Here is a 26,461-nt window from a genome sequence, read left to right on the forward strand (position 1 = left end):
TTCAGTTATTAATCAGTTATTTTTAATGATAATAAAATTAATAAAATGTAAGTAATAAAAACCTTTATTACAAAAACATCATAAAAAATAGATCTTCAGTAAAGCTTTAAAATAAAATATCAATTTTAGCATAGATTAATTAGCTAAAGTTATTTATAGACATCTAATCTCAACCATAATTAGCTTAACAGATATATAAAAGCAAATAAAATGTGAAATTAATTAATTTTGTAAGTGTTTAAATGTACTTCTAAAATACAAAAATAAAAGTGGCAAGATGAGTTTAATTAATAAACATTTTTAAATTCAAAGTTATTCTCTGAGTAATGTTTGAATTTATTTCAAGGTTTTACTGGGCTCAAGTGAATATTATAATGATATAAATTATAGAACTAAATTGATTAATTATGTAATTCATATCATTATTAAAAAAATCTTAAATCTATAGTTTCAGTTCCATTTCATTATCTTAACAATATGAAAAGTTATTGTTAATGATAACCAGTTAAATATGGAAAATCAACAAATCAGTTATTTAAGAAAGTAAAATACAATACAGTTTAATATATATGTGGGAGATGGATTGATTTTTATTAACATTGAATGTGAACAGAAAGTATCAATTTAGGTTTAAAGATTTTTATTGTTAAATAAATTGTGTAGAATGTGAACAGAAAGTATCAATTTAGGTTTAAAGATTTTTATTGTTAAATAAATTGTGTAGAATGTGAACAGAAAGTATCAATTTAGGTTTAAAGATTTTTATTGTTAAATAAATTGTGTAGAATGTGAACAGAAAGTATCAATTTAGGTTTAAAGATTTTTATTGTTAAATAAATTGTGTAGAATTAAAGAATTTTGTTCTGTGTGATTATTTATCTATGAAAACATTTTTTTATCATTTTAATCTATATGTTATAGAAAACTGAAAATAGCTACTACCATTTTTAGTATATAATTTCTATAATCTGTTGTTAAACAGGATAAAAGAATGCTAAGATTTATCTTTCTGATATATTTAATCACTTGTAACATGCAAATTTGCTTGCAATATTTTTTAAGTAAATACAGTAAAACTACATTAAGTCAAAGTTTAAGGACTTAATGACTGAATTAATGAGTTTAATATCCAGTTTTCTCAAATTTTTCTGTGGCCATAAATTTTCTGTTATCAAACCATTTCTAAAGAATCTGTTAAGAATGCTTATGAAATTATAAACAGTTTATGGCAATTTTAAGTGTGTTGTCAAGTCATCCCCTTGTGTCCCTTTGACAATGCTGGTAACATACTGTATCAGTAAAAGGAATTCAATGTAAAGTTGTAATAGTATGGTGTGTTTAGCATAGAGCCATAATGTTAATTTATATTAATTGTCTGCATTCATACAGAAAATAAGATAAAATGAAGATAATAAAACTATCAAAATGAGGGGTACATAGGAAAACAGGTTTGAATTAATTAGACCATATCATATGGAAAATCCTATACACCACACCTTGGACTTATAGACAGCTTTGAGTTAATCCAGTTCAACTTATAAAGGTTTTACTGTACTTAATACCAAAGGAACAACAACTGTACTAATAAATCAGAGATTAATTTAATAAAAAAATTATTTCAATTGTTTGCAAATATTCAGAAAATTTTCATAATATTTACTTATTCTAAATTATGTGTGTAGATGGGCTATAAGCTTTTTTCAAAATGAACTTTATATTAAACCAATATTTTGATAAATAAATTAAAGTAAAATTAATTTAATGTTATAAGTATTAAAAAAAATTAAAATAAAGTATGTCTGTTTTAATTTAACATGCATTAGTAATTGCTTTTAATAATATCAATGAGGAAGTTTGTCCAAAACTTCAGAACTAATTACAGTGATTTATATTAATTTCTGACATGGATAAACTTAGAATTCACCATTTACAACTCAATTTTTGAAGATATAATTAAGACTACCATATGGGAATTATCATATACATATTTTTTATCTGCATACTGCATCTTTAACAAAATTTTTCTTACTAACAGCCCAAGTTTCACTAATTATTAACAAGTTTCTTTGACAGGATCTCCAAATTATTGAAATTCAAAATATTCTGACTTTGCTAAATATTTCTCTTCCAAAAAGATGGACTCAGTCCATCTGAACTCCAACTTTCTGATATCAGAAAAAAATCTTGTATAATACACCATTAAACTATTTCAATGACAACATTGCTATTGCAAAGATTCTTTAATTTCTTGAAAGAATAAACATTTTTAGTATCAAGTGCAATGAACTTGAAGTGTATAGCTATGTATTGTCATAATCAAATAGCACTGAAAATCACCTTTTCAAAAAAACTGTTTTTCCTAAAAAAAAAGTGTTATTTTCTAATTTCAATTCTAATTATTTCGTATAAGTTGATTCAGTATTTTCAAGTTTTGATGGAACTATAGCAAATAAATCTGTCATAACTTCAGCTTTAACATGTAAGAAAATTATTGCCATAATCTTATCAAAATAGGCATAGGACTTTGAACTCCTTATACCTAGGCTGCNCCTCAATCAAAGTTTTATCAAAAATGAATGATAACAGACAGAATGTTAAAGTTCATTAAATATTAAATTGATTAAAAAATGAAAAATTAGAAAAAGGCTGCACTAGAGTAGTAACTGATGACTCAGTATTGAAAATATTGAATTGTCTGTAAAATAGCAATTAAGCATTATGACACTCGTTATAGTAAATTAAAAATATAATTTTTTCAAAAACTTGTTTTAAACTTTTACATCAGCATGACAATCAAAAATCAGTTTCAATCTAAATGAATTACTCTTTATTGTAATATACTATGAAACCTTTATATGTTGCACAGCATATTACAGCACAGATTTATATACTACATAAAACTAATTTGGCTATGTTACAAATGTATAAATTAAAAGAAATTTGAATCATAAATCTGATTTAGAAATCAGATGAATAATATACACAAATAGGCAAAGTTTAATATCTATTTTAAACTAGATAATTTGAATTCTGAGATCATTTCTAAATCAACATTGAAATGAATTCAACAGCAATCAAAGAATATCTATAGCACTGAACAATTAAAAAATAATTTAATTTCAATTGATAGTAGTTTAATTATTTTTATTCACTCTTTTTGTACATAATACTTCAATAAAACAATTTTGAGTTATTGTACAATGATTCCTTTGGTAGTTCTGATTATGTAACAAAAACAATCATTTCTGAAAATTAATTTTTATTGTCTATATTCTCTCTAATCTATGATTTCAACATTTTAAATAATGTTTTATGTATAATATATTCACTGTAAAAAAGTAAGATTTCATAATTCTTTTTAGCTAGCTAGAAAAAGAATTCCCTTCATAGCAAGTAATTTTATTGCTTAATTTTCAAACATTTAAATTAATATACACATTTTTAGTCAAAACGTGCAATCTACACTTCAAAATACTTGAAAAATGTATTTATTTCATTAATATTTTTCTTTCTTATTTTTTTGAGGAATAACTTTATAGAACTAACATCAATAATAATTTTTATTTACATTATATATTTCCTTTACATAGGTTACCCTAAGTACATTAAAAAAAAAAAAGAAGCAATATACCTTATGTAACTCCAACAATATATTTAATCAACCAAAACTATTTTTGACCTACATCCATAGGACTTCTTCAGTTGCAACATCAAATTTAAATGAAACAAAAAAAACAAAAAGAACATTCTAAAAACATTAAATGCAATGAAAATAATTTAAATTAAAAAGAACAGGAAGAACTTTCAAGATTAATAGAACATTCAAGTGATATAATACAAGTAATACAAGTGATATAAAAATAAATACAGTAGAGCATTGATTATCTGACTCAATTGGGGACTGGGGTTGGTTGGATAACTGAAAAAATGGATAACCGAAAAATATGAAAAAATACATTATTAGTATAGTATATTAGTATATCTCATGTAATTAGTATATTAATGTATCGCTATGAACCTATTTGCGTTGAATTTTCATCGATGTTAAGCCTAACAAAACTTTTTTTAAAATAATAATCGTCACTATTGTATCATTAAAAATTAGAAAATTAAGTATCATTTAAATACTGGCTCCCTTTCATGGTCAAGCCATGTTGCCAGCTAAAACACATAAAAATACTATTAAAGTAGCCAAGACATAGCCAAATATTGTAGCGCCACATCAATAGTGGATATTTGAATTTGTCGACTAGAGCGGTCGGTTAACTGAGGTGACGGTTAATCGTGGGTCGGATAATCAATGCTCTACTGTAAATACATATTATAATCAAAATTTAAAAACATAAATACAAGCAAATATAAATGGTACAAAAATAAAATAACAATAAACAATTATCAGAGGACCGAAGCTCGAGTTAAAGCTGGTATATAGATTTCCATGTTGTCAATAATGTGTCAGCATCCCTGTGATTGATACAAAAGTGTTTTCTATTAGCTTTAAAAATTTCTAATAACTCCAAGAACCTGACAGAGTTAGGGTTCCTGGTGGGTCTAGAGATCTTAGCCTCATCCCATATCTATGTCCTGCTAAGAGGCAAAAGCCACTAATACGTTAGTGTTAAGATTTTTTCAATGACATATTTATGTTCCTTAATTCTTTGTGGTAGTGTGTGCAGTAACTCCCAGATGTATTACCTATGTGTTGAAATGCTGGCCCTCAATTGGAATGGCATAAACACCCAAGGAGTTAGAGTTGCTAAGTGGATCCTTGTCATTATGCAGAATTCAAAAACTGTCAGATTATAGACAAGGTTTACATTGTTCATTTTAGCCAGTTCCTTGTGTACTGCATCTTAATGTGGAAACATAGTGTAACATAGCCTTCTTCTTAGAGACCGGTTGTGAAGATTTAGTTCTTGCTGTTTCAAAAGTGCAGGAAACACAATGTTTGGCACCTGTCTCAAAATAATCCAGTTCAATATAAGTATCAATAATATTAGTGCAATGGGTGTAAGTCACCATATTAATGACCTGAATGCTGAGTTTCATGGAGAAAGAGTGGACTGAATGAACTGCGTGGGATAAAAGCAAATTGATATTTGGGCTTATGGTAAATATTGGTGAAGATCTCGCCAACTTTGCAAGTGATGGATACATCTAAAAATTAGCTCTCTTTCTCCAAGCTTAGTAGGAGACCATAAGAATTATTATTCAGTTTATATAGAAACAGATGCAGATTTGATTTTCTGCACCACAATATAAAAACATTGTTGACGTAGCTAATGTACATCATGATGAGATGTAGGTACCCTAACAGTATCTCCTTTTTTAAACAGCAGATGATTAGCTCACATAAGATTCCTGTGGAGAGATTTCCCATGGGAATGCCTCTTCCGTGTACAAAGGTATCGTTGTCAAAAGTAAAAAATAATGTGTAACACTCAAGATGGACAAATTTCAAAATGTGTTGGTGATACTTATGGTCACCCTCCACATTGATGAGAAGGTAATATCTAAGAGAGCAAACAAGGAGGTAGCTTAATTAATAGAAGGGTAGAGAGCCTGAAAGTCCATCATGGTCATGTACTCCTCATCAGCCAATGCAATGTTTTTAAAATGGTCCAACAACTGTAATGAATTGCTGATGGTAAAAGGATAATATGAGGTTATACTGCTGTAAAATCTAACAAGCTGCTTCTTGAGTAAGAATGTGAGTGAGGAACAAGCAAAAATGTATTGATTTAATCAACCAATTGGTTAATAAAATATATTGCTGGAGTTAGAGAAAGTGTGCTGCTTCTTTCATTTGGCTACTTCTACAGTTTGTCAAATTACAAGGAGCATAAAGAAAATAAAGAACATTTGGCTATAAAAAAGAAAAAACAGTAATGATAGGAAAAAAGTTTTATTAAGTAATTAGTACCGAGACAAGTTATTTTTCTACATAGACACCATAACAATTTAAGCACTTGTTTTGCAACACTAGTTTTTGGATTCCTGCATCATAGACTACCACTGCCAGTTCTTTCAATCTGTTAATGATAGTTTCTTTCACTTGTCATTCATCCTAAAATGTTTCCCAACCAAAAACCTTCAGCTTGAGAAAGAGGTGACAGTCAACTTCAGGTCAGGTCAGGATTGTATGGTGGATAGTAGAAAACATCCCAGCCAAACTTCTGAAGCACAGCTTGAGTGGCTGCAGCAGAGTGCTATTGTGCATTATCTTTCTTGATTAAACATTAAACACCATTTTCTCGCACTGGCTTCATTCATAATGTGATCACCGTATACTTTTGTGATTTACTTATGAATTTATATATGACAAATTTTCTAATCTGAATACCGGTATTCTGATAAAATTGCACTTACTAAAACCTTTATTGTCCGGTACTTGTAAACTATTCGTAAAAACAAACGTTTTCGGCCTCAGTCGAGGTCTTCTTCAAGATAAAATAATTGGATTCCATTCTTAGAATGAACGTTTAGTTTTAAAATATAATCGAATTCATGCGTGTGTTACGTATCGTCATCGTTTTGTTGTTCTTCGCATACGTAACGCCAAGCATAAGAAAGCGTGTTGCCGTCTTTGGTGTTTATACATCTCCCCGTTCTGCCGACTTTGTAGATTTCCAGGGCTTCAAGGGCTCTGATGTGGTCTGTATTAAAAGCTCTATTTATTAATCTGGCTTTTGATAGTTCTGCGTGAATATCCGGGTCGGTTGCATAGGTGGATAGTGCAGTGGTGTAACGAGCATTTTCTATGTCATATNAAAGTAAAATTAATTTAATGTTATAAGTATTAAAAAAAATTAAAATAAAGTATGTCTGTTTTAATTTAACATGCATTAGTAATTGCTTTTAATAATATCAATGAGGAAGTTTGTCCAAAACTTCAGAACTAATTACAGTGATTTATATTAATTTCTGACATGGATAAACTTAGAATTCACCATTTACAACTCAATTTTTGAAGATATAATTAAGACTACCATATGGGAATTATCATATACATATTTTTTATCTGCATACTGCATCTTTAACAAAATTTTTCTTACTAACAGCCCAAGTTTCACTAATTATTAACAAGTTTCTTTGACAGGATCTCCAAATTATTGAAATTCAAAATATTCTGACTTTGCTAAATATTTCTCTTCCAAAAAGATGGACTCAGTCCATCTGAACTCCAACTTTCTGATATCAGAAAAAAATCTTGTATAATACACCATTAAACTATTTCAATGACAACATTGCTATTGCAAAGATTCTTTAATTTCTTGAAAGAATAAACATTTTTAGTATCAAGTGCAATGAACTTGAAGTGTATAGCTATGTATTGTCATAATCAAATAGCACTGAAAATCACCTTTTCAAAAAAACTGTTTTTCCTAAAAAAAAAGTGTTATTTTCTAATTTCAATTCTAATTATTTCGTATAAGTTGATTCAGTATTTTCAAGTTTTGATGGAACTATAGCAAATAAATCTGTCATAACTTCAGCTTTAACATGTAAGAAAATTATTGCCATAATCTTATCAAAATAGGCATAGGACTTTGAACTCCTTATACCTAGGCTGCAGACTGACATGCTTTTGCTGCTTTGATTATTGATAAATATCTGGATCAAAATAGTAAACTGAAATCTCATTTAGGATTTTTAATTGTGTAAATTGTGTATAAATTAATCATAAACCTGTCTCAGTCATCCAAAAGCTTTTAAAGACAAGTTCAAAATAATAATACTGAAATGCATATTTGCTTTTCTGTCAGAGATTGGAATACCTTATATTGACAGTATTTTTAATTTCTGGTAAATAATGAATTCCACAATTTTTATATTCTGCAAGTATTCTACTATATGATCTGGCAGCTCTCTCTATTATGATTTCTGAACTTTTTCAGTATTTTATCATTGATTGATTAATGTGGTCATGTGTCATTTTCACTTCTGTCTAATTTTACTGTTGCATACAACATAGTAGTGACAACATTGTCTGTTAGTTGCACTACTACCTCTTTCTAAATAATCTAAAAAACAGATCATAGCTCTCTTATTTCAAGTTACTGCATAATCTTAGAAGTCATTGTTACAATTTAATTTCCTACAGAAGAAAACAACAGCTATAGAAAATAGATAAATAATTCAATAAAAGTAATGCATTTTTCATACAGACCATCATAAACCATCATACTTGGTTCATTATTAATTAGCCAAGCTGTAAAAACACTAATATAATATATATAATGTATGTGATAGGATGACCATAATTTTGCCATGTTAAAACAAGACAGGGAGCTGCAGCTGATATATGCAAGATCTCTTATTAAAATTCCATCAAGAAATATAGCTGAACATTATTAACAATTTGTTAATACATTATTTGTGATATTGATTTGGTGACATAAAAGAAAGAAAAAAATCTTTTAGAAAAATTTATATAATTTTCAAAAATTTAATTAAAAAAAATGTTATTTTTATTGCAATATGGATATCAAATTTAATAGTTATGTTGACGTAACATATTTTCCAGGGTAAAGTATTATTTTCAGATAAACTTATTTTGTTTAATAAGTTATGGTCATTGTAAGTTGCAATTTTGCTTTATAATTAACACTGCTTTCACAGATTCAATATTTAATCTCAATTTCTCCTTTGACCACAAAAAATTAACAAGTGAAAATATTCTTTCTACAGAAGTAATTCCTAGAAAACAAAAGACTAATTCTATAAAATTATTAAAATCTTGAAATTCAATATCTTTTTCATGTATTTCATTACTTATTTTATTCCATCTGTCAGCTACATCAATTTTTTCTTCATTCTATTTCTTCAAGTGTTTGGTTATTATTACCTTTATTAGCACTCATTAATTAAATAATTGAATTTCATCTTTTTTCCATGTAATATATATTTAAATTCACTGAAACTATTTTGTATTCCTTGCCATTTAAACATCTTTCTCATCTCCATTTAAGCATCCATTCAAATTTATGACTTATCATTGCAGAAGTGTTTTAAAAATTAAATATGACAAATGGAAAAATGGCAGGATAGATGGAATAAAGCCAAAAAAACATTAGTCATCTCCTCAAAACAGACTTATGATCAGTCTAATTTAAGATGTTGTTCAATTGTTCTTAGATAATTCAATTTATGAAGGGATAGATATACAAATTATTACTGGAAAAAAAATTATTGTTTTGATATAGCATGATATCTTTTTAAGATTATATTTTCCTCTCTGTTCATAGAATCTTATTGTAAATTGATGAAAAATAAAACATTTACTTTACTGTTTGAAACTGTTCAGTTATATATCAAGTTTAAAATATATTTTATATCATCTTTACACTCTTTCTCCCAGGCCTGATTATTCTGCATTACCACATATTTTCTATTTTTTTTAAATAAACATTACAATAAGCCTTTGTTTGCAATTTGTTCTTATTGTTTTAGTGTATTTTTAATTGGTTATTTGTATTTGTTATAGGGTGGCATTTATAGACTGTAACTTTGCTGTTAAAATTTAATGTGTAATAAAAATATTTAAATAATATATTAAATATATTAACTATTATATTATACTATTATAAACTATTACATTATACTATTAGTGTTAATAAAATTTCATATAAAAGTAATTATTAAAAATAATAGTAATTTATTATAAAATGCATAATATATTCATTTAATATGTAATGTAAAAATAAAATGTTATTTGTGATGAAGTAGTAAACTTTATATTATCTTTACAGTTACAAAAATTTTAATATGATAGATTTAATTCTATGTAATTTCAGAAAACATATTTATCATCAAATTGTAATTTAAATACAAGTATGATTTATTATAAAATAAGTATCTTTAAATATTTATTAAAAGCAAAATCATTTTTACATATTCATTTCCATGTAATATTAACTTTTTTCAATTTGTTATACTTAAAAAAATAGTGCTAAAATTAAGTATCTAGTATATTTCATTCTGTATCAAACATTCATGTATATTTCTATCCATACAACAAGTATTTAACTTATGCTAGTTATATCAAACCAATGCAATTTTTAAAACAAATAAATAGGTAAATGTCTCTTCAATCCGAATAAATTTTCGGTAGACTTTCTCACAGCTCTACAGGTTATAAAACTCCTTTATTGTTTACATATGCATTTCGAGCAAATTTAATTTTCTAGCCCCTCTTCAGTGCTTAAGATACTCCACATGTTTCATCATCCTTTTCACAGTACTTGTACTATAAATTTGTAATGTTTTCTAATTTATAATGTCTTTGACAATTTCCATTTTTTCTCTTAAGGGCGTTTTACATCAAAATCCATATCATTATGCTACACAAATATAGGTTTTCTTTAAAAGTGTCACAAAAAAACACACAGTAGTATATGTTGTATAAACTTTAAAAAAAGGTAAAACTGACAATAAAATTTTTTCCTATGATAAAATTTTATAGTACAAGTACTGTGAAAAGGATGATGAAACATGTGGAGTATCTTAAGCACTGAAGACGGGCTAGAAAATTAAACTTGCCCGAAATGCATATATAAACAATAAAGGAGTTTTATAACCTGTAGAGCTGTGAGAAAGTCTACCGAAAATTTGTTCGGATTGAAGAGACATTTACCTATTTAACACACAGTACAGCTTCCATTAGAAAAATCATCAAGGAAATTTTTAAAAAATTTGTCAGTTTCTTAAAAACTCTCTTTTCCTACATTAAATCTTAAACATTATACATAAACACTACATTTCTATATATATATATATATATATAATTTTATCATTTTTAATAAACTTTTATATTAAATTTAAACTGTTTATACATGATAAAAATAATAAACTATTATAAAGATAATAAAATATTAACTGTATCCCAAATCTGGAGTTTCACTTGTTTTCCATCAATTGTTATCATTCTTGCACCAAATTCAACACCTGTAATGAAAATAATTTTAGTTAAATCATGTTATTTATTAAAATACATTAAAATTTTATTTTAAATGAAGTTTATACTTAGAAACTCATTGATTGTATCTTTTTTTATCTAGATTTTTATCTGAATTTTTTAAAATTTAAGTAATAAATTAATGAGTTAATTGAAGACACAGACTGTCCAAAAAAATTTTTTTGGTAGACACCATTTATTCACTTCGTGTTCCAGAACAAACCTTTTGACGACCTAACCTTCTTTGTTAGGCTACTTGGCTGTCAAGTTTATAAACATTCCTTTAAAAAACACAGGTGGTCATCAAAAAGTTTGTTCTGGAACACGAAGTGAATAAATGGTGTCTACCAAAAAATTTTTTTGGACAGTCTGTTTGAAAAGATTTGTCACCAGGGAAAGCTACAGAAATCTACATCTACCAGTGTATTTTTCCAGTAGATATAAAGGCACAAAATTCCCCAAATGGAAAGAATGAAGAACATGAAAATGGCTGTAAGACCCATGAACTCTAAGTTGAAATTTATAATTTTAATTAGATATTTTCTGTGTTTTTTAAAGGAATGTTTGTAAACTTGATGGCCAAGTAGCCTAAAAAAGAAGGTCAGGTCATCAAAAAGTTTCTTCTGGAACACGAAGTGAATAAACGATGTCTACCAAAAATTTCTTTTGGACAGTCTATCTTCAATTAACTCAAAATATCATCCAACAAAATTCCAGTGATAAATTAATGTTTTTTTTTATTTTGTTTTAGCAGCTTAGAATGTTTTGAAATCATATAAATAGCAATACAGTAAAATTTAGTAAATGGTAAAATGAAAATTTTTTGTAAGTTTCAGAAGACAAGATTTGTCTCAAAAAAACAAATTTTGTCTTTTGGAAATAATAAATTTATAAAAATTACAATTTAAACAAAATTTTTTTTTCTTTTTGTTGAAAAAAGTCTGCCATGAAAATTATATAAAATGATTTCTGAAACCTCAATCAAAGTTTTATCAAAAATGAATGATAACAGACAGAATGTTAAAGTTCATTAAATATTAAATTGATTAAAAAATGAAAAATTAGAAAAAGGCTGCACTAGAGTAGTAACTGATGACTCAGTATTGAAAATATTGAATTGTCTGTAAAATAGCAATTAAGCATTATGACACTCGTTATAGTAAATTAAAAATATAATTTTTTCAAAAACTTGTTTTAAACTTTTACATCAGCATGACAATCAAAAATCAGTTTCAATCTAAATGAATTACTCTTTATTGTAATATACTATGAAACCTTTATATGTTGCACAGCATATTACAGCACAGATTTATATACTACATAAAACTAATTTGGCTATGTTACAAATGTATAAATTAAAAGAAATTTGAATCATAAATCTGATTTAGAAATCAGATGAATAATATACACAAATAGGCAAAGTTTAATATCTATTTTAAACTAGATAATTTGAATTCTGAGATCATTTCTAAATCAACATTGAAATGAATTCAACAGCAATCAAAGAATATCTATAGCACTGAACAATTAAAAAATAATTTAATTTCAATTGATAGTAGTTTAATTATTTTTATTCACTCTTTTTGTACATAATACTTCAATAAAACAATTTTGAGTTATTGTACAATGATTCCTTTGGTAGTTCTGATTATGTAACAAAAACAATCATTTCTGAAAATTAATTTTTATTGTCTATATTCTCTCTAATCTATGATTTCAACATTTTAAATAATGTTTTATGTATAATATATTCACTGTAAAAAAGTAAGATTTCATAATTCTTTTTAGCTAGCTAGAAAAAGAATTCCCTTCATAGCAAGTAATTTTATTGCTTAATTTTCAAACATTTAAATTAATATACACATTTTTAGTCAAAACGTGCAATCTACACTTCAAAATACTTGAAAAATGTATTTATTTCATTAATATTTTTCTTTCTTATTTTTTTGAGGAATAACTTTATAGAACTAACATCAATAATAATTTTTATTTACATTATATATTTCCTTTACATAGGTTACCCTAAGTACATTAAAAAAAAAAAAGAAGCAATATACCTTATGTAACTCCAACAATATATTTAATCAACCAAAACTATTTTTGACCTACATCCATAGGACTTCTTCAGTTGCAACATCAAATTTAAATGAAACAAAAAAAACAAAAAGAACATTCTAAAAACATTAAATGCAATGAAAATAATTTAAATTAAAAAGAACAGGAAGAACTTTCAAGATTAATAGAACATTCAAGTGATATAATACAAGTAATACAAGTGATATAAAAATAAATACAGTAGAGCATTGATTATCTGACTCAATTGGGGACTGGGGTTGGTTGGATAACTGAAAAAATGGATAACCGAAAAATATGAAAAAATACATTATTAGTATAGTATATTAGTATATCTCATGTAATTAGTATATTAATGTATCGCTATGAACCTATTTGCGTTGAATTTTCATCGATGTTAAGCCTAACAAAACTTTTTTTAAAATAATAATCGTCACTATTGTATCATTAAAAATTAGAAAATTAAGTATCATTTAAATACTGGCTCCCTTTCATGGTCAAGCCATGTTGCCAGCTAAAACACATAAAAATACTATTAAAGTAGCCAAGACATAGCCAAATATTGTAGCGCCACATCAATAGTGGATATTTGAATTTGTCGACTAGAGCGGTCGGTTAACTGAGGTGACGGTTAATCGTGGGTCGGATAATCAATGCTCTACTGTAAATACATATTATAATCAAAATTTAAAAACATAAATACAAGCAAATATAAATGGTACAAAAATAAAATAACAATAAACAATTATCAGAGGACCGAAGCTCGAGTTAAAGCTGGTATATAGATTTCCATGTTGTCAATAATGTGTCAGCATCCCTGTGATTGATACAAAAGTGTTTTCTATTAGCTTTAAAAATTTCTAATAACTCCAAGAACCTGACAGAGTTAGGGTTCCTGGTGGGTCTAGAGATCTTAGCCTCATCCCATATCTATGTCCTGCTAAGAGGCAAAAGCCACTAATACGTTAGTGTTAAGATTTTTTCAATGACATATTTATGTTCCTTAATTCTTTGTGGTAGTGTGTGCAGTAACTCCCAGATGTATTACCTATGTGTTGAAATGCTGGCCCTCAATTGGAATGGCATAAACACCCAAGGAGTTAGAGTTGCTAAGTGGATCCTTGTCATTATGCAGAATTCAAAAACTGTCAGATTATAGACAAGGTTTACATTGTTCATTTTAGCCAGTTCCTTGTGTACTGCATCTTAATGTGGAAACATAGTGTAACATAGCCTTCTTCTTAGAGACCGGTTGTGAAGATTTAGTTCTTGCTGTTTCAAAAGTGCAGGAAACACAATGTTTGGCACCTGTCTCAAAATAATCCAGTTCAATATAAGTATCAATAATATTAGTGCAATGGGTGTAAGTCACCATATTAATGACCTGAATGCTGAGTTTCATGGAGAAAGAGTGGACTGAATGAACTGCGTGGGATAAAAGCAAATTGATATTTGGGCTTATGGTAAATATTGGTGAAGATCTCGCCAACTTTGCAAGTGATGGATACATCTAAAAATTAGCTCTCTTTCTCCAAGCTTAGTAGGAGACCATAAGAATTATTATTCAGTTTATATAGAAACAGATGCAGATTTGATTTTCTGCACCACAATATAAAAACATTGTTGACGTAGCTAATGTACATCATGATGAGATGTAGGTACCCTAACAGTATCTCCTTTTTTAAACAGCAGATGATTAGCTCACATAAGATTCCTGTGGAGAGATTTCCCATGGGAATGCCTCTTCCGTGTACAAAGGTATCGTTGTCAAAAGTAAAAAATAATGTGTAACACTCAAGATGGACAAATTTCAAAATGTGTTGGTGATACTTATGGTCACCCTCCACATTGATGAGAAGGTAATATCTAAGAGAGCAAACAAGGAGGTAGCTTAATTAATAGAAGGGTAGAGAGCCTGAAAGTCCATCATGGTCATGTACTCCTCATCAGCCAATGCAATGTTTTTAAAATGGTCCAACAACTGTAATGAATTGCTGATGGTAAAAGGATAATATGAGGTTATACTGCTGTAAAATCTAACAAGCTGCTTCTTGAGTAAGAATGTGAGTGAGGAACAAGCAAAAATGTATTGATTTAATCAACCAATTGGTTAATAAAATATATTGCTGGAGTTAGAGAAAGTGTGCTGCTTCTTTCATTTGGCTACTTCTACAGTTTGTCAAATTACAAGGAGCATAAAGAAAATAAAGAACATTTGGCTATAAAAAAGAAAAAACAGTAATGATAGGAAAAAAGTTTTATTAAGTAATTAGTACCGAGACAAGTTATTTTTCTACATAGACACCATAACAATTTAAGCACTTGTTTTGCAACACTAGTTTTTGGATTCCTGCATCATAGACTACCACTGCCAGTTCTTTCAATCTGTTAATGATAGTTTCTTTCACTTGTCATTCATCCTAAAATGTTTCCCAACCAAAAACCTTCAGCTTGAGAAAGAGGTGACAGTCAACTTCAGGTCAGGTCAGGATTGTATGGTGGATAGTAGAAAACATCCCAGCCAAACTTCTGAAGCACAGCTTGAGTGGCTGCAGCAGAGTGCTATTGTGCATTATCTTTCTTGATTAAACATTAAACACCATTTTCTCGCACTGGCTTCATTCATAATGTGATCACCGTATACTTTTGTGATTTACTTATGAATTTATATATGACAAATTTTCTAATCTGAATACCGGTATTCTGATAAAATTGCACTTACTAAAACCTTTATTGTCCGGTACTTGTAAACTATTCGTAAAAACAAACGTTTTCGGCCTCAGTCGAGGTCTTCTTCAAGATAAAATAATTGGATTCCATTCTTAGAATGAACGTTTAGTTTTAAAATATAATCGAATTCATGCGTGTGTTACGTATCGTCATCGTTTTGTTGTTCTTCGCATACGTAACGCCAAGCATAAGAAAGCGTGTTGCCGTCTTTGGTGTTTATACATCTCCCCGTTCTGCCGACTTTGTAGATTTCCAGGGCTTCAAGGGCTCTGATGTGGTCTGTATTAAAAGCTCTATTTATTAATCTGGCTTTTGATAGTTCTGCGTGAATATCCGGGTCGGTTGCATAGGTGGATAGTGCAGTGGTGTAACGAGCATGTTCTATGTCATATTTGTGCTCCTTAATTCTCTGTTGGATTGAATGCTTCGTGGAGCCGATGTATACCATTTCTTGTTTAAATATGACATAGAAAATGCTCGTTACACCACTGCACTATCCACCTATGCAACCGACCCGGATATTCACGCAGAACTATCAAAAGCCAGATTAATAAATAGAGCTTTTAATACGGACCACATCAGAGACCTTGAAGCCCTGGAAATCTACAAAGCCAGCAGAACGGGGAGATGTATAAACACCAAAGACTGCAACACGCTTTCTTATGCTTGGCGTTACGTATGCGAAGAACAACAAAACGATGACGATACGTAACACGCGCATGAATTCGATTATATTTTAAAACTAAACGTTCATTCTAAGAATGGAATCCAATTATTTTGACCTGAAGAAGACCTCGACTGAGGCTGAAAACGTTTGTTTTTACGAATAGTTTACAATAAAGGTTTAGTAAGTGCGATTTTATCTTCATATTTAGAAAACAAGTAACATTTTGCAGAAAATTTTATTTTTGTATACATTTTAACCCTTGACAAAGCAGTAATAATAAGCCTGCCAATATCAAAATTATGTATGCTAAGCTAACACATCTGAGAAGAAATTGACCTTGAATCGACAGTGGTTATTCACCTGTGAAAAGTGCCATGCACAAACATTCTCTATTTTCTGGACACCTCTCATATTTTGTACATATTAAAAATTATCTAAATAATGTAATCAATATTACAATTTAAGACGACAAATCCAAAAAAAACATTTCTTAAACACAAATGGAAATCATTCGTGTGTCATCTTGACATTAAGTTGCTGTGTGTGAAAAAACTTTCAAAAACAACTAAAAGATTGGAAACCTTGAAAGTATTCATTATGTCTTGAAAATTAACATTGGAATTTCTAATTTTCAACATATAACAGTTAAAAAATCATTAGTTCTAGTTGTCTACATTATTATATATGAATTACATTTATATACAGTAATACCTCAAACTTACGCGATATGTGGGACCGAGTGATAACCGCATAAGTCGAATTCACGTAAGTCGGGGTATAATTTTGCAATTTGTGTAAAATCCAAGTCAGATATATGTAAGCTAATAAATGTTCTCGTTAATCTTATCTCGTCTTTTGATTCATTCATGGTTACAAGAAATCACCACATAGTCTCTCAAGTCTCCTTAGATATAACAAACACAGAAATCAATAACACAAAATAAATTGTAGCTATGCGTCGATTCCGCTCGACACGTCTGAACATGTAAGCTGAATAATAGTGTGGGGGGAGTGAGTAATCAAGAGTTGCGTGGTGCTCAAACAAAAGACCAATCGACGAGATTTGAAAATCGCATAACTCCGAGTTCGCATAAGTCGGGGTAGCATAAGTTGAGGTATTACTGTTGTAAGGAACCAAGTCCGAGCATTATTTTTATTTACTTTTATTTTGCTTATTATTCTATTTTGTTTGGGGCTTATGTTTTGTTAGGACAAAGGTTTCCTCACCATTCACCTTAGAAACTTAAAAATAGAAGAGAAACCAACTCACCAACAAGAGAAAAGCGCCGTAGAAAAAACTCACGCACACTTGCGTTCCCGAGCAAAAAAAAGTAAGTCCGCACCGAGAAAGGGGGGAGAAGACCCCACACGCACAACTTAAATTCGCTAAACCTTAAAAGAATAAAACATCCCGAAAATTGTCAAAAAGAATAATATAAAAGGTTAGCAAGTATTATTGGAAAATAGGCTGCCAGACAAATAGAAAAGTTTTTATTGTTAGTGAATAAGTATGTAAATGAGGAGTGATCTCATTCAGAATTGTGACGTCACCTCACAGTATAAAAACCGAATGTCAAGTGAAGACGAACGAGGTGAACTCCAGATAGCAATGAGCTTGGTGAGCTTCGTAGCAGTGAACGAGAAAGGTGTCCGATAGGATCAAATAGTTCCAAGGCGATTTTGAAGTTATTCGATTTGTGGATCGATGAATAGAGAAAGTCTTGAGAGTTGAGGAAATAGGTTCCTAGTATATTGAGGTGACGATTAGGATCTTTAATTCATAAGAATTATTATTGTATATAAGTTAAGTCTTTGAATTTTGTCGAATTCCAAAGGGGAATAGATTTAAGTTAGAAACTAGATTGATTTGAGTTTTGTCGGATTGATTCTTGTTGAGTTTCATTGAATAAATTTTTGTTTGATTGTTACTAAATTTTGTAAATAGTTTATTACTAGAAATTTATTAAATATTTGATTTGTTATTGACAAACTTGGTCATTATTTAATTTCGGTGCACGCTAAAAGTCCAGGCCTGGCACACTAACGCGAATCCGCGTAAAGTACCCGTTAGGGAACGGCTATATCCGGCACACAGTCGTGTCGTTAATCGTTGGAAAGTCAGAAAAATAATATAGTACTTTACACTGTGTGTGTATATACGAGGGCAAGGTGAAAAGTTCTCGGCCTAACCCATAGATGGCGCTACTACAAATGAAAGTATCATCTGGTTATGTTTTCAAACTTGTTACAAAAGTAAATACCAAGTGTGAATTTGATCAGACAAATAGTTTTTTTTATACGGCTGTTTAAAGTAAGCATTGTGTGTGTTTTTGACAAAATGAATAAACTTGAATATCGTTCCGTCATAAAATTCTTCGTTTTGGATGGTTTATCGCCAACAGAAATTTATCCAAAGTTGGTAAAAGTGTATAAGGAGTCTGCACCTTCGTTATCAACAGTAAAAAAGGCAGCGAAGTTTAAACGTGGTCGTACATCGATTGAAGATGATCCACGTGAAGGATGGTCAAAAACTGCAACTACCAAAGAAAATATCGAGAAGATACACAATATGGTTCTAGATGATCGACGATTAAAGGTGTATGAGATAGCTAAAGCTGTAGGCATCTCAGAAGAAAGGGTACGGCACATTTTACACGAAGAACTCAGTATGAGAAAGCTTTGTGCAAGATGGGTGCCGCATTTGTTAAATGCTGATCATAAACAAATGAGGAATCGACTTTCTCATCAATGTTTGCGCTGTTTTAAGAAGGATCCAACTGATTTTCTGCGCAGATTTGTTACGATGGATGAAACACGGGTTCACCACTTTACCCGAGTCAAAACAACAGTCCAAGCAGTGGGTAGAAGCTGGTGGCTCTGCACCAAAGAAAGCAAAGACAATTGCATCGGCTGGAAAGGTTATGGCTAGTGTTTTTTGGGATTCCAAAGGGATTCTTTTAATTGACTACCTGTCAAAGGGTCAAACAATTAATGGGGAATACTACGCACATCTTGACCAGCTAGATGAAAAAATTAGAGAGAAAAGGCCTGGTTTGCAAAAGAAAAAACTCCTCTTTCACCAGGACAATGCACCAGCTCACAAAGGTGCTTTGGCAATGGGAAAATTGAGGGATTTGAAGTATGAATTATTGGAACATCCTCCCTATTTGCCAGATTTGGCTCCCTCTGACTTTCATTTATTCCCAAATCTTAAAAAATTTTTGATGGGAGAACATTTTGGATCAAGTGTAGAGGTGATAGCAGCAGTAAATAGATATTTTGAAGACCTTCCAGAATCGCACTTCAGAGATAGAATACTGTTATTGGAGAAACGTTGGACAAAGTGTATTGAACTAAAGGGAGACTACATTGAGAAATAAATGCACTTTTAAAATAAAAAACTCATTTTTTCACTACTAGGCCGAGAACTTTTCACCTTGACCTCGTATAAGTAATAGTGATCAGTGATGAATGAGATTGATTTTTGCATGAAGACTGATGATATAGCTGTGCAGTTTATGGATATAAATAATGTCGAAGCATACATGTTAAGTGTGTTGCATTAGAAAACTTAAAAGTGCAAGCAACATGTGATAGAGATTCATCTTTTGAACCAGGAAAAATTCATCAATGGGAATTCCAGAACCACTATGATTGTTTCTTGTTTTAAATCACATAAAAAGCATAAAATCTTGGAGTTTGTAAACTTTTAGAGACTGCAAACTCCAAGTTTATTTATGTTAACTTCTTACGATTAAGTTTATGCTTACATAATTCATTGTGAATGGTTGCATCAAATAACACAGGTACAAGGTTTTATGTTTATGCTTAATTTTCATTGTGAATAGGCTTTTATTCCTGTACCATTAACCTTAAAGCTATACTTACACCATTGTTTTAATTGTGTAAACCTAATTATTAATGTTAATTTATAATTATTAACATTAATAATTATAAATTAATTAATTAATTAAATAATTTAGAACCGCTGGGAGAAAAGCAAGTATCACATAGAAAAAGATTATACAGAGGAATTACAAGTGATAAGATCTCATATTTGCAGCATCTATTAACTATTCTCCAACTTTCCTTTTTTGAAATTACTTGATAGTGTTTTCTGTCAGTTGAATTCAGAGAATGATGAATATGTCAAATCTCTAAGCACAAAGAAGTATAGAAAAAATCTAGATGACTTATCTAACCTATTCCCACCATTGTACAACTGCTATTGCTAGGTGAAGGAGCAATTTTACTATTACAAACAAGGACAACATTTTCTTATCACTTAGTGATGCTATTTCAACAATCAAAATACAACAAAAAATCATTTTTTCTGTGAAATAAGATGTTTACTGTGCAATGTTATTTCTCTACAGACTCTCCACTGTTTTACATAGGTCACCTGTTTTGAAAGATATTTTTCAGTATTACTATATTATTTTTCATATAAGTTTCTTAATATGATTTTTGTCTTTTGATTTTAATATAACATCTATAAGATACATAATATTTCTTTTCCAAATGATGCTGTTAGGACAATGCACTGTCCGATGTAATTCTGTAAATATTTTTCAAACACGAAACATCAATCAATCACAGCATTGTATAGCACAATTTTCCATTCCATAAGACATTTTCTATTGTTCTAGAATAAAACAAACATGATGGGTATGCCATCACAGCAAATAGTGTTTGGTATTTATTTGTTAATTTGAGCTATAGATCAACCACAAAAAGGAAGATTGTGAAATTCAGATTGACAGGTAAATTTTTTGACAGATTTCATTTTTTTTAATTTTTTTACTATAACCACCATTTCAGACAAATTAAATTGCTACATGTGAAATAAGAAATCATTTTAGTACTGTATTGAAATTTCATGCAGAATTTACTTTTTTTATAATAATGCAATAATAAACATATTCCAGTACTGTTTATTTGCTATAATATTGCATATGGTCTATATAATAAAAGAAGAAAAATATTAAATATAAAATACACAATTACATAAAACTGCATTAACATATTTTTGTTATACTCTCTGATAATTAAATTATTTTGTTTGTTAAACTGTAAACAAATCATAAACTTCAGGATCATAGAATACTGGTTATTTTATGATCATCTTTCAACTAGTGTCCAAAGAGTATAAAATAATGATATTTGATATAAACATCATACTTTTCTGTTAACAATGGAATCATCTTGGTCATCAATCTAAGTCCTTTCAAGAGAAAATTTTTGAATTGAAATAACTTAACTTCTGTTTTACATTGGAAATTCTTATACAGTTAACTGGGGCCTCCTGTCCCTAAGCTTTCCATATATAGTCTTGGCTTTCATCTATGTAACTCCATTCTTGAGATTAAAGAAAGACAGACTGACAGACACTGGGAATTTATAGATCTACAATTTTTTCAAATTGCAGCCCAAAGAACAAAATTCATAAATATTGAAAAAAATGCTACACAGTTTAAGGATTCAAAATGCATTTATTTCAATTAAACATTTTGTAAGAAATATCTTGAAAAACATTTAAACTGTGTTTTCATTCCTAGAACCATATAGCATTACTTTTGTTTCAGGATTTTTAATGAAAGATGGAATCAATTGTCAGAAGAAAAACAAAACTTGTAAACAAATAATGCACACTAAATGTAACATATATTAAATAGAAATAGAAATAATGAATTAAAAGTTATTGTTCTTTTGATCACTAACAAATAAAATGTGAGCAATTAAATAATAGACACTAAATAACAAGATTTAATTTAAAAAGTAAATAAAATAAAAGACTGAATAAAAAATAGGAAAAAACAAACTTTTCAAATATATAGGTCTTGATTTCTTTCTTTTCTTTTAATAAAACTACCGTGTTTCCCCGAAAATAAGACATCCACAGAAAATAAGACCTAGCACAGATTTTGCTGAATTGCGAAATATAAGACCTCCCCCTGAAAGTAAGACCTAGCGAAGTTTTTTTTAGTCGTAACGGTCATCGACAGATGGTTGAAAGTGGCCGTTGGCTTTTTGAAAGTACAGCCACTGATTGGTCAGCAGACAATTACGCCACACGGCATGATTTGCATAAGACTATGGCTTGGGAATCACAGATTTGCAAAACGTTACGGATGGTGATGGCTAATTGGTCGGCTGGGAATCACACCACATGACATTTGCATAGTGCTACGGTTCAGTAAGCACTAATTGGTCATCGAGTCCGATGTTGACGCTATAAAAAGGCGACAGTTCGACACACCAGATATACGTCACTCTCGTCTAAGTTTGACTTGGGAATTTTTTAGTTCAATAATAAATGTGTATTCTTCTTCCTGGAAAAAATAAGACATTCCCTGAAAATAAGACCTAGCGCATTTTTCAGAGCAAAAATTAATATAAGACACTGTCTTATTTTCGGGGAAACACGGTAATATTTTGTATCTATGACATATCTAACTCATCATATTAATTAATTTTTTTAGCTTATAATTTGTATTGTAAATATTAAAATCATTAAAAAATACTATATCATAAATTAATACTAAAAATTATAGTTTTATAATTTTTAGTATTAATTCCTTTATAATATAATATTCTGTACAGATTTTGAATTTATTAAATAAAATAGTAAAACAAATTATTGGCAATATATTAAAAGTCTTAATGAGTTGCATGAAACTTAAAGAAAAATATATTTATCTCTTGAATGTATTTTGATATAATATTAATATGTAAATATTATGTACAACATTAGGATCTATTTTTTATATCAATTTGAATTTTAGCTCAGAACTCTTAAGGAGTTGCAGGAATAGACTATGAAATGTATTTAAATTAATATCTTTAAAGTTTTTTTATATTATAAAACGATTCAAAAATAATAATTATTATTAAGAAAAATAAAATTCTTAAGTCTATATATGTGTTGTTTTATTTCAACTTACATTTAGATTTATGCAAAATTATAATCTATCCATACAAAATTAAAATGCATTTTATATCTGAAAAATTTAATTCAATAATTTTTAAATAAAAGTATTGTAAGAATTATTTTTATTTTGAATTTATACATTAATACATGAAAAAAAATTCAATTACCTATTGTTAGATCATGTACTGGTTGAAATCTTTTATCAGTAAATTGTAATAATAAACAGGATTTTCCAACACCTGAAATAAAATAATAAATTTAATACATTACGTTCATTATATTTTATTTATTTTACTTTATTGACAAAATTTGTTTTAAGGCACATGTTTAAGTATTTATAATTATAACTTTCAATACATGATATTACAATAACTAAAGTTTATTATTTGTTACATAAAAGTATATGTTTTCAGAAAGTTATAAACTACAGTAAATATTTAAATTTAGATCTATTTTAAATGGAGATATTTGTCAGCAAGTGTTGAGAATTGCAATTTAAATATTACTATTTTTTGAATTAAATTAACAAATTGCTCTGACACTTCAGTTTATATTTATACATAATTATATATATATATATATACAGTATATACACATATGTATACCATGGATACAGCAGAATGCCAATTATCTGAACTGATTTGTGACATTGTTTGGATAATCAAAAATTTGAATGATTAAGGAAAAAATGGAAAAGCATTCTTAATCAAAAAAATACTATTATAAATGCATTTTTATAATAATATTTTTGACAATTTTTTCTGGTCATTCACACCATTGTCAGACAACATGTGTTCGTAAATTTTTACAATCTATAAAAAATAAGTTTGAAAATAAAACAGAATATGATACTAAACACCAGCATGTAACAATTATGGTCAGGAATTAGACTAGAATGAACACAAATAACAGCATGGGCTGATTCTGTGAATGGAAACCCAATCTTTTAAGACTGAGTTAGCATTCCATGAATGAGTAATTAGTAATTCTAATAATTTGTGTTCTAATATATGTATTATAATAGATAACTTGAAACATAACACTCATCTATTTTATAGATTTTGTTTTAATTTCATATTGGCAATCTGTACCTACTTTCTATATATCATTTTTCTACTTTATAAACAAACAAATACAGTAATACCCCAAACTTACGCGATAGGTGGGACCGAGCGGTAACCGCATAAGTCGAATTTGCATAAGTCGGGATATATTGATAATTTCGCATATAAATACATACAAATAATTTTTAATTGGGGCCAGAGACTAAAGAAAACAATAATTTAGAAAAAATGTCTAATAAAATCTTAGATAATACATATGTATAACAAATTAGGCCTATATTATTTTACAATTTTTCACATTTACTTGATTATTACGCCATAATTTTAACATTGTTTCCATTTCAGCGATAATACTGTGACGTTTACGAATAATGCTTGAATTTAAAGATGGAGCATTTTTCACAGCTTCGAGAATTTTTTCTTTGCCTTTTATAATTGTTCTGACCGACAATTCCGGTAGATCAAACTTCTTTGCCAATTCACAAATTTTCATTTTTGTATCAAAGTCTTTAATAATGGGTACGTTCGTAAAGTCAAACGAGTTAAACACGTTAGTAACGAATCGTTCGAAAAGTCTAATGAAATAGGAATAACAATGCTTTCATTCTTGTTTAATTCATTCGACTTTACAAACGTACCCAATGTTAACTTTACATTCCAAAGATAAAGTTTTTCTTTTCTTGTTTGATGCAGAAGAATTAGTTCTACTTCGTTTGGATGACATAGTAGAGTCTCTCAAGTCTCCATAGATATAACAAACACAGAAATAAATAACACAAAATAAATTGTAGCTATGTGTAAATTCCGTACGACACATCCGAACATGTAAGCTGAACAATAGTGTGGGGGGAGTGAGTAATCAAGGGTTGTGTGGCGCTCAAACAAAAGACGAATCGACGAGATTTGAAAATTGCGTAAGTCGGGGTATTACTGTACTTTAAGTGGTTGGTTGACAATATAGCATAGCATTTTACTATAGATTTCACTTTTTAATTAATTTGTTCTCATAAATGCCTTCTATAAAACATTCATTATGTATCTACTTTTGATTATTATTATAATATATTCTGCAATTTTTTATAATCATTAATCAATCAATCGATCAATCAATGTATCATAATCAGTTATTCAGTTAATCAGCTATCAAATGACATTAATATTCATAATCATTAAACTATTAATGACAATTAAGATACTGTTCTAATATAATGTTGCTATTCTGTCAGTTATATGTTTCATTTGGTAAAAATAAATAAGTTTTTGCAAGTTCAAAGATGCATTTTGACTTTTTCCATATAAATTAAAGAAAATAGGATTTTCTTCTATAGATTTTTGTTTCATGGAAAATTTTTATCAAATGAATAGGCCTACATCTAAAACTTAACTAATTAAATTTGATATTCTAAAAAATAAAATTTGCCAAAACTTTCTGAAAAATTAAGAATAGAAGCTTGCATAAACAAATTTGTTAAACTCACTTTTATTATGTTGCATTATTTACATTAGAAATAATCAAGTATCTTGTCTGATAGATTCATATTATCTATCAATTTTGTTTTTTTGATAAATAATATCAAACTGTCATAATGAAAATTTATCTTCAAATTAATGCTTCATTCAAGAAAATGTTTTTCAGATATTTGAAAAGATAATAAAGTATTAATTCAAATCAGCAATTTTTCATTTTCCTTCTGAAACATATTTCTCAATTTTATATTTCTAACAAATTTGAGAAATATAAATTTTATAAATTAAATTAATGATTTTAATTTATCTATATATATAGTGTTTGTATGCGGTAGTAGCCCCAAGTCTCCATTCATGCACCAGGGTGGTTGCGTCTCGATAGCTATAAGGGTGCGGGAGATATAGGCTTGAAAGTGGTTGAAAGTGGCAGATTTTCTATTTCGATTTTAAAAATTTTCGAATTCGAATTTGTATTCGAATTGGTTCGATTATAGAACGATTGTAAACGTTCCAGAAAATTGATCAAATTGAAAATAGTTTGTTTGACTGGACGTAAAAATCCTCTAATTAGT

At 28.8% G+C, this 26,461-nt stretch overlaps 1 protein-coding gene and 1 long non-coding RNA gene across 2 annotated transcripts in view; both read right to left on the reverse strand.

Annotated features, from left to right (window-relative positions):
- Positions 1-26,461, reverse strand: part of LOC111617887 (ras-related protein Rab-2-like) — a 49,978-nt gene that overhangs the window by 20,493 nt on the left and 3,024 nt on the right. Inside the window, exons 2-3 of the mRNA XM_023359236.1 lie at positions 23,526-23,597; positions 10,880-10,947 (exon numbers count right to left, since the gene is read on the reverse strand). Of these exons, the coding sequence (XP_023215004.1) occupies positions 10,880-10,947; positions 23,526-23,597 (140 nt within the window). The remainder of the gene's footprint in view (positions 1-10,879; positions 10,948-23,525; positions 23,598-26,461) is intronic.
- On the reverse strand, positions 1,961-9,618 carry LOC111617888. Its single transcript, XR_002755502.1, has 2 exons — positions 7,566-9,618; positions 1,961-2,539 (listed from the first exon to the last, which is right to left on the reverse strand). It is a non-coding gene; the product is annotated as an uncharacterized LOC111617888 (long non-coding RNA).

The sequence above is a fragment of the Centruroides sculpturatus genome, unplaced genomic scaffold, assembly GCF_000671375.1.
Source record: "Centruroides sculpturatus isolate CEXI.00-Female unplaced genomic scaffold, Cexi_2.0 scaffold215, whole genome shotgun sequence".
Lineage (NCBI taxonomy): Eukaryota > Metazoa > Arthropoda > Arachnida > Scorpiones > Buthidae > Centruroides > Centruroides sculpturatus.